General features: G+C 34.8%; 1 protein-coding gene across 1 annotated transcript in view; it reads right to left on the bottom strand.

The window, feature by feature from the left end:
• DMD (dystrophin) overlaps positions 1 to 15,395 on the bottom strand; it is a 2,292,995-nt gene that overhangs the window by 1,313,826 nt on the left and 963,774 nt on the right. Inside the window, 2 exon segments of the mRNA XM_026451980.1 lie at positions 2,557 to 2,730; positions 3,132 to 3,242. Of these exon segments, the coding sequence (XP_026307765.1) occupies positions 2,557 to 2,730; positions 3,132 to 3,242 (285 nt within the window).

Raw genomic sequence — 15,395 nt, 5'->3', positions numbered from 1 at the left:
GCACACATTCGCTGCTGTTTTCATGGTACTTACATATTAGTAAGGTAAAACAACTGAATTTCTAGATCATAATTTTAATATATATTGTATCATATATAACAAAGTGAGGTCATTTTCAATGTTAATTAAAATACTCAAATTTGTTGTCTTCGAAGTGCTGATGAAAAACATAAACGGATATAAAAATATTATTTACAATTCACATGTACATCACAACTATAAAACACACGCATATTGTTTCACAAAAATAGGTTGCTACAAAAAAGCATCATAAGACAAGTGTCATAACTTTGGAAGACAGCTATGTTCACAATTATACCACCAACACCACTCCAACATCACTTGGTGTCTTAATTTTGCTTTGTAACTGTTTTCCTAGAAATATATGTGTTTGTATGTGTATGTCCATGTATTCAAATATATATGTGTGTGTATATATGTATACATATATATATAATAGCTGACATTACGTATCTCTCCTTTAATTTGTTTAGTCATAAATCTAAACTATCAGTATGTATTTTAGTATTACCAAAAAATAAACTTGCTAGTAGGTAATTGTTTTTATGGAATTAGAACAAAAATCAGGTTTAATTTTTTTTTTTTTTTTCAGTTTAAAAGTAAGGTCTAAAACAAAACATTTTGTAAAGGCTGGGCAATTACCTGATTGTCATATGCCTATTTCCATATTAATCCTCTCTTTGACAACTGATGTTAACATTTCTTTATTACTAATAATTACGACTTTTGCCTGAGCTTTCCAGATGATTTCTTTTACTTCATTTTACTCTTGTCTTAGAAGATATAAAAATATCTGTGTATTTGGAAACACGGAAATTAATTATTATGTTGAAAATCAACTATGCTAATTTGGAATCAGAGATTTTTCTAAATTATATACTCTCTGAACTTCAAAAAAATCTAAATGCTTTATTTTGATGATGACAGTTCCCTCAAGGTACTGTTAGCCATTAACATCATTTCATTCAATAGGCAAATAAAATATTTATAAACAAAGAGGAGAAATATTATTTATATTTGTGTTCATGCCAGTAAGACTTTTATAAATAGACAAACATTTCTTGAAGGCAAGACTATGATGATGGTATACACCACAAAGCATCTTAAATAATGAAAACACTAAACAGTGTAAGGATATTCTTATGAAAGAACTGCTTGAATTGGTCCTGACATTTAAACCACAACCAGAAGCCAATTTAGCAAGTGCCTTCAGCAGTTTCCTTTGTACTGACACAGGGCACAGTCATAGCTGGACACAGGAGAGATTGTTCTCAGCTCATATTTACTGGTAGATACATTTTATAAGGTAACATTAGAGATCTGTTTCTAGAAAAGAATGAAAAGTGCTCACTTTGCAAATATTAGTCATGAATAATGTACTTGGGTCATTTATGTGTTTTTTTTTTTTTTTGCAAAATTTAAGATGGGATATGTTCCCATATATTCCTATTCTTATTCATCTAATATCAATTAACTACTTTCTATCATTTCTAATCCAAGTTTCCTTTTGGGGTGAGAATAACTAAAGTAATTATACCACAAAAAATGAAGCTGGAATTATGAAAATATATTATTGAATAAGAATACCTCATATTTTTCACAAACATGTATTTAAGATATTTGTTAAAAAGAAAAATATTTTCCTAGTCATGATGATATGACTACAATGTATCTGAAGTAATCTGTTTTTCATTGATATTATGGCGTAGATGTAGAAATACTATTTAAAATACCAAGTACTAAATAGACTAGTTTTCTCTTTAATGTTAACAACATTCTGTGTTTTCATTTTATGTGACTTTCTACTCTAGTGGTCGATAGTACATGTAGAGTTATAATAATACTTATGTTACTCTAGTAGATGCAATCATACCTCAGCTTTACGTTTTCAGAGGAATCATCTTAGTTGGTGAACTTCCAATAATAGCAACATAGGACACCGCTCAGTATTACAAAGTTTAAATCAGATTTATGCTATAAGCTATTTGTACCTTTCCATGCCTTTTAATTCTGTGTTGTCTCGTGGCATTTCAGTGTATATCCAGTACTGGTGTTTAAAGGAAAGTTATTAAGGTTTGGAATAAGAGTACCTGAACTGGAATCTTGCTTTGCCATTCACCAGCTGTTTGTCCTTAAATTCTCTAAGGTAATCAGCCTTAAGAATTAAAGGTGGCTTCTGCATGCCATTTAGCTTACTTGGCATCCATTATTTATGGAGTTGTTAGGATTATTGCAAGTACTGCTGTATATATATTTCCTTTCTAGATTTCCATTTAAAATATATTTAAAGAATCATAAAAATTAAACACAAGCAACATCCTTTTACATTCTGCACAGTTCTTAGCAGAATTATAGATTCAAAAAAGACACACAGAGTAGGCCACAATACATGTGCCAATTTTTGTTCTCAATCTTAAAATTATATAGTGTAATTATTATGGTTATCTGAAAACAATTTTTTCTTATAAAACAGCAGATACTTCTTAATGAGGAAAGTCAAGGGGTACCTGCATATTTGCCAACAGAAATACATACCACACAATGATTTAACTGTGACTGTACTACTTCCTGTTCCACACTCTTGGTTTCCAATGCAGGCAAGTGCATCTTCACTTCATCTAAAATCATCTTACTTTCTTGTAGACGCTGCTCAAAATTGGCTGGTTTCTGAAATAATCGAAACTTCATGGAGACATCTTGCAATTTTTTCTGTAAGGACAGTGTAAAAAGGCACTGATTTAATTTTGCCTTTCAAACAATAACTGGTCATATTTTTATTAATAGTTTTGCCTTTATTTCTGAAGATATACAGAAAAATAAAAACAAAATAAAGCAATATTTTTCCATTCATCCAACACAAGAAAACCTACATTTGGGAGAATAATTCAGCAGTTTTTTCTTAATGTTATACTAAATAAAAGGTAATTAATTAACCCATTTTATCTTTAAAATGTAGAAAGCCAAAAACTCATTGTTTAGACATCAACTTGTAGTTTTCAAATAATGTCCTCAAATCCAATCTTGCCAATAATCAAGTTGTCTAATATAGACTGGATTATGTTATAATGCCCAACAAAAACATGTTCCTTAGTTTCTGAAATAAAATATACCTGTGCAACATCAATCTGAGACAGGACTCTTTGGGCAGCCTCCTTCCCCTGGTTATGTTTCTTCATTTCTTCTAAACTGATCTCATGACTTGTCAAATCAGATTGGATTTTCTGTTGGGAGGATAGCATTATTAGTTAACATGCTCTACAAAGAACAACTAACTTTCCAAGAACACAAAACTCAGAAACTCTCCTAAACCATCACTACCATGTAGCTTCCTTTAAAACGACCATAAATTGGCCAAGAGTGGTGGTTCACACCTGTAATCCTAGCACTCTGGGAGGCCGAGGCAGGCGTATCACCTAAATAGAATTATCATAAATATTTTTTACTTTCATAAATTGCCAAAAGTGAAATGATTCATTTCTTCTCTAGGGGATTATTATGAAAAAAGCAATAATCATTTTGAGTCAATAACAACTATTTCAGATGTCATTTTCAATAGGCAATTTATATCTTATATGTAGAATTGTTATGTTTTATCTTTGAAGTTACACTCAAATCTGACCAAAGACAAGATGTTAACCTGTAAGATTCAGCTAACTGTGACAGGCATGAGACATAATGAGAAAATTGCATGTGGAAAATACGCCTTAATCACCTTCTTTTTATTTTATTTTATTTCATTGTACAGGCAGGGTCTTGCTATGTGACCCAGGCTTGTCTCAAAATCCTGGCCTTAAGCAATTCTCCTGTCTCAGCCTCCCACAGTGCTGTGATTATGGGCGTGAGCCACTGTGCCTGGCCTTAGTGTTGTTTAGTCAGTCATCATGTGCCATATTTCAGTTAAATTTCAGGGAAGCTATAAATTTAATAAACGGAAGTCACATGCCCCAAATGGGTATTGTTATTTGTCTCTTAGGTATTTGATGACTTCCTGCAGATACTGATTTTGAATTTTAGATAACTATAAAACATTTCAATATTTATATATTTAATAAAGACATTTGTCAGCAAGTTCTACTGTAAAGTATATTCTACATTTAACATACGAATTTCTGAGCCAGTTATAGGCATGGATCTCTGCAGCATGTGGATACCAAAATAATACATTTATTTATTTATTTCTGTCAAATTCATAAAAATCAGCTAGTGGTCAAGTCATTCTAATTTAAAATTCAGTTATTATTAGATTATTATAATTTAGAGAAGAAACTAAGTTATACCAGAGTGCCCAAAACATTATCATGTGGATCATTTTGTATAATGCACATTAGTGTAAGTGAATTTACACTAATTGGAGTAAATTCTAATACATATCATTAGAAGATAACACCAGTTTTGCTTAGCAGTTTCCAGAGAGAACTATAGCCCTGAACTGAGTAATGAGAATTATACCAAGAAAATGGGGTAAGTGGTTAAGGAGTTGTTTATGCAAGGTTATAAATTCACAGGTCTAACTTAATATTATTCCTTAGAATATTAATCCTAACAATTATACAGGCAAATTAATTATGAATTACCTAAATGGTTAGAATTCTGCCTTAAAACAAATGAGAGAATACTCATATAAATGTATCTTATTTTATTACCATATACATGATCTTCTTTGGTTGAACAACTACCTTGTGTGAGAAATACTGATACGTTTTGGGAACCTAGAATCTGGGAGTAGGGATCCATCTAGGTGCCTGACATTATTTATAGAGCAAGAAACATCACAGAGATGGAAGTATGCAGGGTGGAGTAATGCTCGTATGGAGGATGTCACAAGGGAGTTGATGTTAAAGTAGAACTTTGAATAATTAGTAAGCATTGCTGGGAGTAACAGATGCTTTAGAGGGGTTATGACCAGGGCCTTTCATCCTGAAAATGTTAATCCTCCTCAAAAAGATGGGCCAATAACAACCATGTCTGTGCCACATAATTCTGGACAACTCCATGTTATGGGTGATCAGAATGTGGAAAATGCTTGTGTCAAGAGAGAATCATCAGAATTTCTCTCAGAAAATTAGAATTGACAGAAGAAAGTCTGGTCAAACTGTGAGTGCTTGGAATTGCGTCACATATGCTGACAAATTGCACTTCTGAAGTCCCTAGTTTGCAGAGTGGATTGAGGAAGAGCAAAGGTCCATGCAGAGAGAGAGAGAAGAAAGACGTAGATGCATAGGGAGTAAGGTGGTAACAAAAATATTGATAGCTTCCAGTAGCAGGCTGCAGTCTGGCTTTTTTTTTTTTTTTTTTTTAGATGGAGCCTCGCTCTGTCACCCAGGCTGGAATGCAATGGCACTATCTTGGCTCACTGTAACCTCTGTCTCCTGAGTTCAAGTGATTCTCCTGCCTCAGCCTCCCAAGTAGCTGCGATTACAGGTGCCCACCACCATGCCCAGCTAATTTTTACACTTTTAGCAGAGACGGGGTTTTACCATGTTGGTCAGGCTGGTCTCAAACGCCTGACCTCAAGTGATCCACCTGCCTCAGCCTCCCAAAGTGCTGGGATTACAGGTGTGAGCCACCGCGTCCAGCCTGTAGATAGCATTTTCGAAAGAGGGCTGCAATAATAGCTCCCACAGCACATGCTCCTCTTACCACTCCCTCATCAAGAGGTGACGTTTAATTCTTCAGCTCTTTAAATCTGGGTTGACTCTTTGACTGCTTTGACCAATAGAATATAGTCCAAGTACCAGTTATGGCAAAAGTCCTGAAGTAGCCTGGCAGCTTCCACTTCTGTATTTTTAGAACAGTCATTCTTAGGGTGCTCCCTTTTAGAATCCATCCAACATATTATGCTCTGAGAAAGCTAAGTCACATGGAAAGGCCATGGATACATGCTTCAGCAACAATTACAAGTAGGCTTTCAGCCAACAACTGCTAGCCATGTGAGTGAGTGATCTTGGATGTTCAGCCCAGTTGAGCTTTCAGGTTGCTATAGTATCAGCCAACAATGGACTAAAATCACATAAGAAACCCCAAAAGAGAACCATTCAGGTGAGCTTTCTTAACTCACAAAACCATTAGCAGGAATAATAAATGGCTACCATAAATAACCAAAACACAGGCATTAGTCCCTTCTTGAGTGAAAACTTTATTATTGTCCTTGGTTTCTATGACACATTACTGTTTCCATATGACAAATCTTTCTCTCTCATTTGTTTTGCTTTAGTTACTTCAATTTTGTTACTTCTAAATAAGAGCCCTAAATACTGTATATGCATACTGGATATGCAAGGATATAGGAGTTGTAAAAACAAAAGCATTTCTGGTTGAACAGAAACAAGGTGTGGAGACAGGGCGCTGAAGAGCATAAGGAGTTTGGCAAAAATATAACAAGAAATGTAGGTAGAAATCAGGTACTAAATAATCTTATGTTCCAAATGAATGGTTTCCACTATTTTGATCATGAAGATGAATTTCAAAATTTGAAATTGATCATAATCACAGATAACAGTAGTTTTATTGTTAGTATTTAATTTAATAACTAAGGAAATTCATAGGAAGGAAATGCGACGCAAATCAGCAGTATGTTGACGTGAGTTTGCATTTTAATAATCACTATGTGCGTCTGTATAAAGAGAGAGAAAGGGAAATAGTACATTTGTATAATATGTATTTTTTTCAGTGTTTTCAAGTGTTAGAGGAAAGCAGGAAGAGAGGGCAAATTGAGAACCATGGAGAACACAGAAATTTAACCGACATGGAAAGAAAAGCACCAAATAAATAGAAACAACAGTCAGAGAGAAGGAAAAGAAGAACAAGAGAGAAAATCTCACATCAATTGTTGTGAGAATTTTAAGAATGAGAAAGAGAGGTTAACAGTGTCAGTTTCAGATAGGTTCAATGGGATCAATAGTAATCAGGGTACATGAGGTGGTTAACGACCATTGGAGCTAGAAGAGAGGCCGTGGATGATGAGAGCAGAAATCATATTTTCAAGGGCTGCCCTGATTAAGGATCAAGGAGCATTCTTACAAAAATAGTTTAAATTACTTTTGCAGACTTTTGTCTCTACACATAATAAAATTCAGGCCAATCAGACTTAAACATACTTTAAGGCTACATGAAAGGAGCCAACAGATAAAGTGATTTTTTTTTTTAATGTAAGAAGATAATTGGTTAGGAAAAAAACCCTGTTTAAAGCAAGGAAACCAGAGTGAAGCACAAAGCTCAGGGCCAAAGGAAAATATTAGCAGGAGTAGAGGTGGCTCTTTCTCAGAAAACAAAAGTAAGATGTGAAGATGCAAGAAGTTGAATGCTTCCTACTTGGTGCTCTCTGAGTATCAGGGTGAAATCATGTTAACATTAATCTGATGTAAATTTCAGGGCTCTCTCTTGCCACCTTGGGCAAAGCATCAACATGTTCCGAACCTTGATTTCCTCATGTCTAGCCCAAGAATGATAATAGCAAGCCAGCAACGAGGTTTTCTTATCTGAGAAAGTCTCATTTCTTCAGTAGTCAACTACATTGGTTTTGGTCAAAAAGATCAGATGTGACAGTATATGTAAAAATACCTGTCTATGTTGTTTGCACAAATATTTAGTTATAAGTTATCAGCGATAAAACATGTCATTTCCTCATAAGCACAAAACCCTAGGTATCTGCTGAGGATGAGAGGAGAGAATCAAGGTGGAGTTTAAGTCAAAGTGATGAAACTTGAATAGCAATTGTGGTTACTGTGAAAGGAAACTGGTGGGGAAAAAATGAGAATATACTCAGAGAGGGTAGAGGGCCCAAATTACACATCTGTAATCATATCTGTGTACATGTATTTACAAGTTTTTCCATCCCCTTAGCCTCCAAGGTTAGTCGAGAAAAAAAGAAGTATACACATAGTCCCTTAACCTTTTATACCAGAGGTGTCAAAGAAGAGCAAACAAAACGTAAATAAAGAAAAGAAATCATCATCAGTATCCTCACCACTGCAGACATTTGCGTGAACTTATGCACTCACACTTTATATAATTAATTCCATCTCCTAATCGTATTAACAGAAGCATTTATCATCTTCATTTACAAATGAAGTAGAAATGTCAACACGCCCAAGGTAACATAACTACGAAGTAACAAAGTTGCTGCCATTCGAACAATTACACTCCCTCTTTAATTATGGTTTTAAAATAAAAGTATCCTCCAGATAGACATTTGTGGGGGAAAAAAAGAAATTTAATCTTATTTATATGTTGATAGCATTTAGTTAATTCAATTCAATACATTGTTCAGCTTCTACTACTCAATTCCACACAGTGAGAACAAAACCGTTGCCCCTATACTTACAGAAGCTTTATTTTGAGAGGCAGAATGTAGATATATAAGTAAATTACAAAGCAGAAACATATGTAATGTAATAGAAAAACTAACATCACACACTGGGGCCTATTGTGGGGTTGGGGGAGGGGTGAGGGATAGCATTAGGTGATATACCTAATGTAAATGACGAGTTAATGGGTGCAGCACACCAACATGGCACATGTATACGTATGTAACAAAACTGCACGTTGTGCACACATACCCTAGAACTTAAAGTATAATAACGAAAAATTTAAAAAGAAAAACTCATGCTCTGTGATCAGAAAGATAAAAATTAATATCTGCTGTATAATCTGGTGATTTTTAGGAAGTTGACATAATTTAACTAGCATATGGGTGAGAAGGGGTTTTGGAGGGTCAGAGAATAAGAATATAGGATCTCATTTTAGGCTGTAGGAAACAAGCTAGCAAAGATTAGGCCTGTGGCATCCAGAGTGTGTGGGTTTAATTTAACAGAAGGAAAGACTGTGAGTCAGTAAGAATTACTATCCAGATGAGGAATTAGTCAGAAGCTATAGAACCTTAAGTTTCAGTGCCTCTCACTTGCAAGAGACCCTTCTATAATCCAGCATTTAATTTTCTATTTATAATTTTTTTCTTCATAGACTGCCCCTGGAAATTCTTGCAGCTTGGCATTACAAAGCAAAGCCAAGATAGCATAAGTGATCATTGCAACACAGGCCTTTCTGATAAGTTCCACATTTTCCAAAATGAGCCATATTGTTGTCATAAGTCATAAATAATAGGGACAACAATAACTTACAAACATATAAACAAACACTTGACTTTTATCTGTTGGCAGGGGATATGAAGGACCAAGTAACCTGTGAGAGGAAGGTTGGGCAATTTGGAGTTCAATGCAAAGCATTCCATGGAATTTGAAATACACATATTTCTATTAAATGGTTAGAGAAACTTTTTTATATCACAAAGGATAGATGCTTGAGGTGACAGATACCCCATTTACCCCGATGTGATTACTATGCATTGCATACCTGTATCAAAATATCTCATGTAACCTCTGTATACCTACTATATGCCTACAACAATTAAAAATAGACATAACATATTTTCAAATAATTATGGTTACTTTTCAAAATAGACAAACGAGTAAATCAAACTCTAGGGAACATTTTGGAATGCTGCATAGAAATAATTGGGAGATTGTACTTGTAGGTTAATTTTCACTTGATAAAGGGCGAATTATTAAAGTGGAGAAAGGAGATCTGAGTCAAAATATCAGCTTCAGTAAAAATGCTTTAGCATTAAAATTTATTTAATGTAATAGAATGTAAACAATGGAAACATTATGATATTACTATGTAAGATCTTGTGGACATCAGTAGGCCATCAATAAATATCTACCATTTAAGTTAATTTCAGGTTATTTAACAACATTCATGACATTTCACCCTTTACTATGCATCAAAATAATGGAGTGAAAAAGTTGATGGTAACCTTAAATTATCTTTTTAAATATATAATAGTAGTTGATATATTCTCTATTCAACAGGTTTCTAAAAACAACTTTGAGGAATAATTTACATACCATAAAATTTTCATTTTGAACATATAAGTCGATGAACTTTAGTAAATTTATAGAGTCATGTATACATCACCACACTCCAACTTTAGGACATTTTTTATTAACCCCTAAACCTTTGTGTCCATTTTCATTCACATCCTGTTCTCATCCCATGCCTCAACCATTACTCTAGTGTTTTCAAATATTCCCGTAAACACATGACTTTTATACCTCATTAGGCTGTTGTAATTATCAAATAATATGAATGCTTTGAAAGTATTAGACATTCACATAGCATAATCCTTAAAAAGGATGTAACACATAGAGAAGCTGAAATAGGTACTTTTCTTCAGTCTTTCCTTTTCATGTGAAGAGTTCCATTTTGTACTATTTAAAGTATTTTGGAAAGGTTTTCAGAGCTTCAAAGTTGGGCAATCATGAAGCACTATGACAAGATATCATTATGATACTATCAAGTTCCATTGGAAAAATGGTTCTTGACTATTATGGTAAACGTGAGTGGCCAGCAATTTCTAAACTTTTATTTTTCTTTGGTGCTATCTAACGAGTGGCAAGATAGGAAGGACCATTTTAGGCTTATTCACATTTTACAATTTTACATTACCTATTACATTTGTCTGACACATACTTAGTGACTAAACCTCAGTGGAATTCAATAAATTTGCCAGCTATCTGTTGGAAATCTGCTAGGTGGCCCACGATCTTACAGCTGAACTTTAGTGGGTAGAGAATGACAGTACATAGGGAAAATTTTAGAAGAGCAAATAAAAGATTTTGAAAAGCAAATAAAAGATTTAACAATCACAATAAATGCTGAAAGAAAAATAAAACATAGTATGTTAGGCTATGTGTTATCTGGCTGTGCATTTTAGGTCGATAAATTTTCTGTGGGCTATCTTTGGAGTAAACATCCATTTGTATAAGAGAAACCTGGGAAATAATAGGATAAATTTAGATCACTTCAAAATATTCAGAGTGTTGCCATAGTCTTCACTGTGACTGCAGCGTGATGTCATTAGGTTGGTGCAAAAGTAATTGCAGTTTTTGCCATTACTTTTAATAATTTCATCCTTATATTTATAATTTGTAGAGAGATTTTTACAAAAGCGTACTATAGCTTAATTTCAGACTTAAAATGTATGCATCAAATTAATATGAAAGAAACCTATATCTTTATCATATAGCCTGTATGGACATAATACTGTACAGGTTTTCCAGGTACAGTCAGTGACGTGTGGCTGTAAAGTTTTTAGTATTTTACATCTCCTGCAACTTTTGTTTGTGACTGTTTCGCACACTTTTAAACATGTGAATCTAATAAGAGTTATTCTCAAATGGAGAGTATTAAGTTCTACATAGCAACACATAGGGGTGGCATTTCAAGGTTAGAACAGATTCAAAATTAACTGCACTAGGTTTACCGTCATATCTACTGTACTGTGTAAAAAGAAAAAAAAATGTCTACAGCTATGGCTATATGGGATTTAAAATTTGAGCCTGACTCTCTGGATTAGTTCTCCATTTTTTTCTTCTCTGATTAAATTATCTAATTATCACATAAATTCCCCCTTTGCAGGTTTCTGCTGTCTAACTCATAAATCAGTAAAGCAGGCTGTAAAGTTACACAGTTGCAAGTCGTTTGGCAATCAAATGTGCCTATCTACAGTATAAGAGTCTGTTTTATTCCCTAATGAAATCATAAGCTCAATCTGATAGACCAAAATCTGCAGTTATATCTTTATTTTTAAGCCATTGATTTTGATAGCTTGGAATGTTTAAATATGACCGATCATATTTAAAGTGAGTTATAAGATTTAGCTTCTTTAATAAACCCAGGAAGACTGCAATTATAAATTCTTTTTTAATGTGCAGTTACTGCAACTAGTTTAAATTAATAGTTTTATTTGGGTTAAAAATTCCCTGTTTTCTAAATTGTACTGACATTGTCAATGGGAGGGAAAAAGAGATGGAAGGAGGAAGTCTGGTCTGTAGCAGACTCTGGAACACCTGACGTCCTAGCTTGGCGAACAAAACATGGCAGTGTTTTTCAATATTTAATTATGAGGCCCTCTTCTTTGAAGGTAATTTGTTTCCTTCCTCTATGCCTGCTCATAAATCTACTACATGGGACACAAGGTTACAAAAAATCATCAAAAAGCTTAAACAACATGATCAAGTGGGCTTCATCCCTGGGATGCAAGGCTGGTTCAACATATGCAAATCAATAAATATAATCCAGCATATAAACAGAACCAAAGACAAGAACCACATGATTATCTCAATAGATGCAGAAAAGACCTTTGACAAAATTCAACAGCGCTTCATGCTAAAAACTCTCAACAAATTCGGTATTGATGGAACACATCTCAAAATAATAAGAGCTATTTATGACAAACCCACAGCCAATATCATACTGAATGGGCAAAAACTGGAAAAATTCCCTTTGAAAACTGGCACAAGACAGGGATGCCCTCTCTCACCACTCCTATTCAACATAGTGTTGGAAGTTCTTTCTAGGGCAATCAGGCAAGAGAAAGAAATCAAGGGTATTCAGTTAGGAAAAGAAGAAGTCAAATTGTCCCTGTTTGCAGATGACATGATTGTATATTTAGAAAACCCTATCATCTCAGCCCAAAATCTCCTTAAACTGATAAGCAACTTCAGCAAAGTCTCAGGATACAAAATTAATGTGCAAAAATCACAAGCATTCCTATACACCAATAACAGACAAACAGCCAAATCATGAGTGAACTTCCATTCACAATTGCTTCAAAGAGAATAAAATACCTAGGAATCCAACTTACAAGGATGTGAAGGACCTCCTAAAGGAGAATTACAAACCACTGCTCAGTGAAATAAAAGAAGACACAAACAAATGGAAGAACATACCATGCTCATGGATAGGAAGAATCAATATCGTGAAAATGGCCATACTGCCCAAGGTTATTTATAGATTCAATGCTATCTCCATCAAGCTACCAATGACTTTCTTCACAGGATTGGAAAAAACTACTTTAAAGTTCATATGGAACCAGAAAAGAGCCCGCATAGCCAAGACAATCCTAAGCCAAAAGAACGAAGCTGGAGGCATCATGCTACCTGAAAAAAACTGCTTTAAAGTTCATATGGGACCAAAAAAGAGCCCGCATTGCCAAGACAATCCTAAGTCAAAAGGACAAAGCTGGAGGCGTCACGCTACCTGACTTCAAACTATACTACAAGGCTACAGTAACCAAAACAGCATGGTACTGGTACCAAAACAGAGATATAGACCAATGGAACAGAACCGAGCCCTCAGAAATAATACCACACATCTACAGCCATCTGATCTTTGACAAACCTGACAAAAACAAGAAATGGGGAAAGGATTCCCTATTTAATAAATGGTGCTGGGAAAATTGGCTAGCCATAAGTAGAAAGCTGAAACTGGATCCTTTCCTCACTCCTTATACGAAGATTAATTCAAGATAGATTAGAGACTTAAATGTTAGACCTATTACCATAAAAACCCTAGAAGAAAATCTAGGTAGTACCATTCAGGACATAGGCATGGGCAAGGACTTCATGTCTAAAACACCAAAAGCAACGGCAGCAAAAGCCAAAATTGACAAATGGGATCTAATTAAACTAAAGAGCTTCTGCACAGCAAAAGAAACTACCATCAGAGTGAACAGGCAACCTACAGAAGGGGAGAAAATTTTTGCAATCTACTCATCTGACAAAGGACTAATTTCCAGAATCTACAAAGAACTCAAACAAATATACAAGAAGAAAACAAACAACCCCATCCAAAAGTGGGGAAAGGATATGAACAGACATTTCTCAAAAGAAGACATTCATACAGCCAACAGACACATGAAAAAATGCTCATCATCACTCGCCATCAGAGAAATGCAAATCAAAACCACAATGAGATACCATCTCACACCAGTTAGATTGGCAATCATTAAAAAGTCAGGAAACAACAGGTGTTGGAGAGGATGTGGAGAAATAGGAACACTTTTACACTGTTGGTGGGATTGTAAACTAGTTCAACCATTATGGAAAACAGTATGGCAATTCCTCAAGGATCTAGAACTAGATGTACCATATGACCCAGCCATCCCACTACTGGGTATATACCCAAAGGATTATAAATTATGCTACTACAAAGACACATGCACACGTATGTTTATTGCGGCACTATTCACAATAGCAAAGACTTGGAATCAACCCAAATGTCCATCAGTGACAGACTGGATTAAGAAAATGTGGCACATATACACCATGGAATACTATGCAGCCATAAAAAACGATGAGTTTGCGTCCTTTGTAGGGACATGGATGCAGCTGGAAACCATCATTCTTAGCAAACTATCACAAGAAGAGAAAACCAAACACCGCATGTTCTCACTCATAGGTGGGAACTGAACAATGAGATCACTTGGACTCTGGAAGGGGAACATCACACACTGCGGCCTATTATGGGGAGGGGAGAAGGGGGAGGGATATTGGGAGGTATGCCTGACGTTAATGACGAGTTGATGGGTGCAGCACACCAACATGGCACAAGTATACATATGTAACAAACCTGCACGTTGTGCACATGTACCCTAAAACTTAAAGTATAATAAAATAAATAAATAAATAAATAAGTAAAAATTAAAAAAAGAGAGATTAGAATTCTTTGGGAAAAAACAAATAGAATAGTAAAGATATTGGAGCCACTGCTAGGCAACTCTGCTCTTGCTTGCAGTAATCTAAGCAACAGGGCCATGGTCTCCCCTACAAAATGTTCATCAACACATAATGACATGGTGACTTTCAACAGGTGCCCATGTTGGGTTGTTCTTACATATCAAAGATTCAACGTTGAAATTAGTGGAAAAGGAAAAAAAAAATGTATGTGAAAGTATCTGTGTAATTTAAAAAATTACAAGACATTTAAGTAGCTGTTTATACATAGTTGTCACTGTCCCCAAAATGATTAAGAGCCATATGCAAGTTAATTGGCATGTTAACAAATGTGGTTAGAAAAAAACGAATTGAAGAAAGCCAAGCTGAGTTCAGCCTCAAACATCTATATTGAACATTCTATTTGCCTAAATTAAAATTTGTGCGATAGCTCTCAGCTATATTTTCTTCCATCACCCATTTTCCATTAGAGGAAAAAGTCAAAATAGGAGAGAATGTCACCAGTAGTATGATTGCCACTTGGACTCCCTCCCATTGAAATGCTGACACAGTCATAGAAGAGAATCTTTATGAAAGAGTGATAGAAAATGTTATATGAAAAATACTCTGGAACAATTTACTCAGTACTATTAAGGAACCATCCAAAGCCATTCTCAAACTTAGCTACACATTAGAATGAGTGAAAAAGTTTCCAAAAATTCTGAAGACCAGATTCACCTATAGATTTTGATTTGATTGCTCTGGGGTTCAGCATGGTTACTTAGACTTCTGCTATAGGATTTTAGGTGCCAAAACTAA

The sequence above is a fragment of the Piliocolobus tephrosceles genome, chromosome 12 (assembly GCF_002776525.5).
Source record: "Piliocolobus tephrosceles isolate RC106 chromosome 12, ASM277652v3, whole genome shotgun sequence".
In the NCBI taxonomy this organism is placed as follows: domain Eukaryota; kingdom Metazoa; phylum Chordata; class Mammalia; order Primates; family Cercopithecidae; genus Piliocolobus; species Piliocolobus tephrosceles.
Note: the sequence above shows the minus strand (reverse complement) of the source record. Positions and strands in the feature narration are given on the sequence as shown.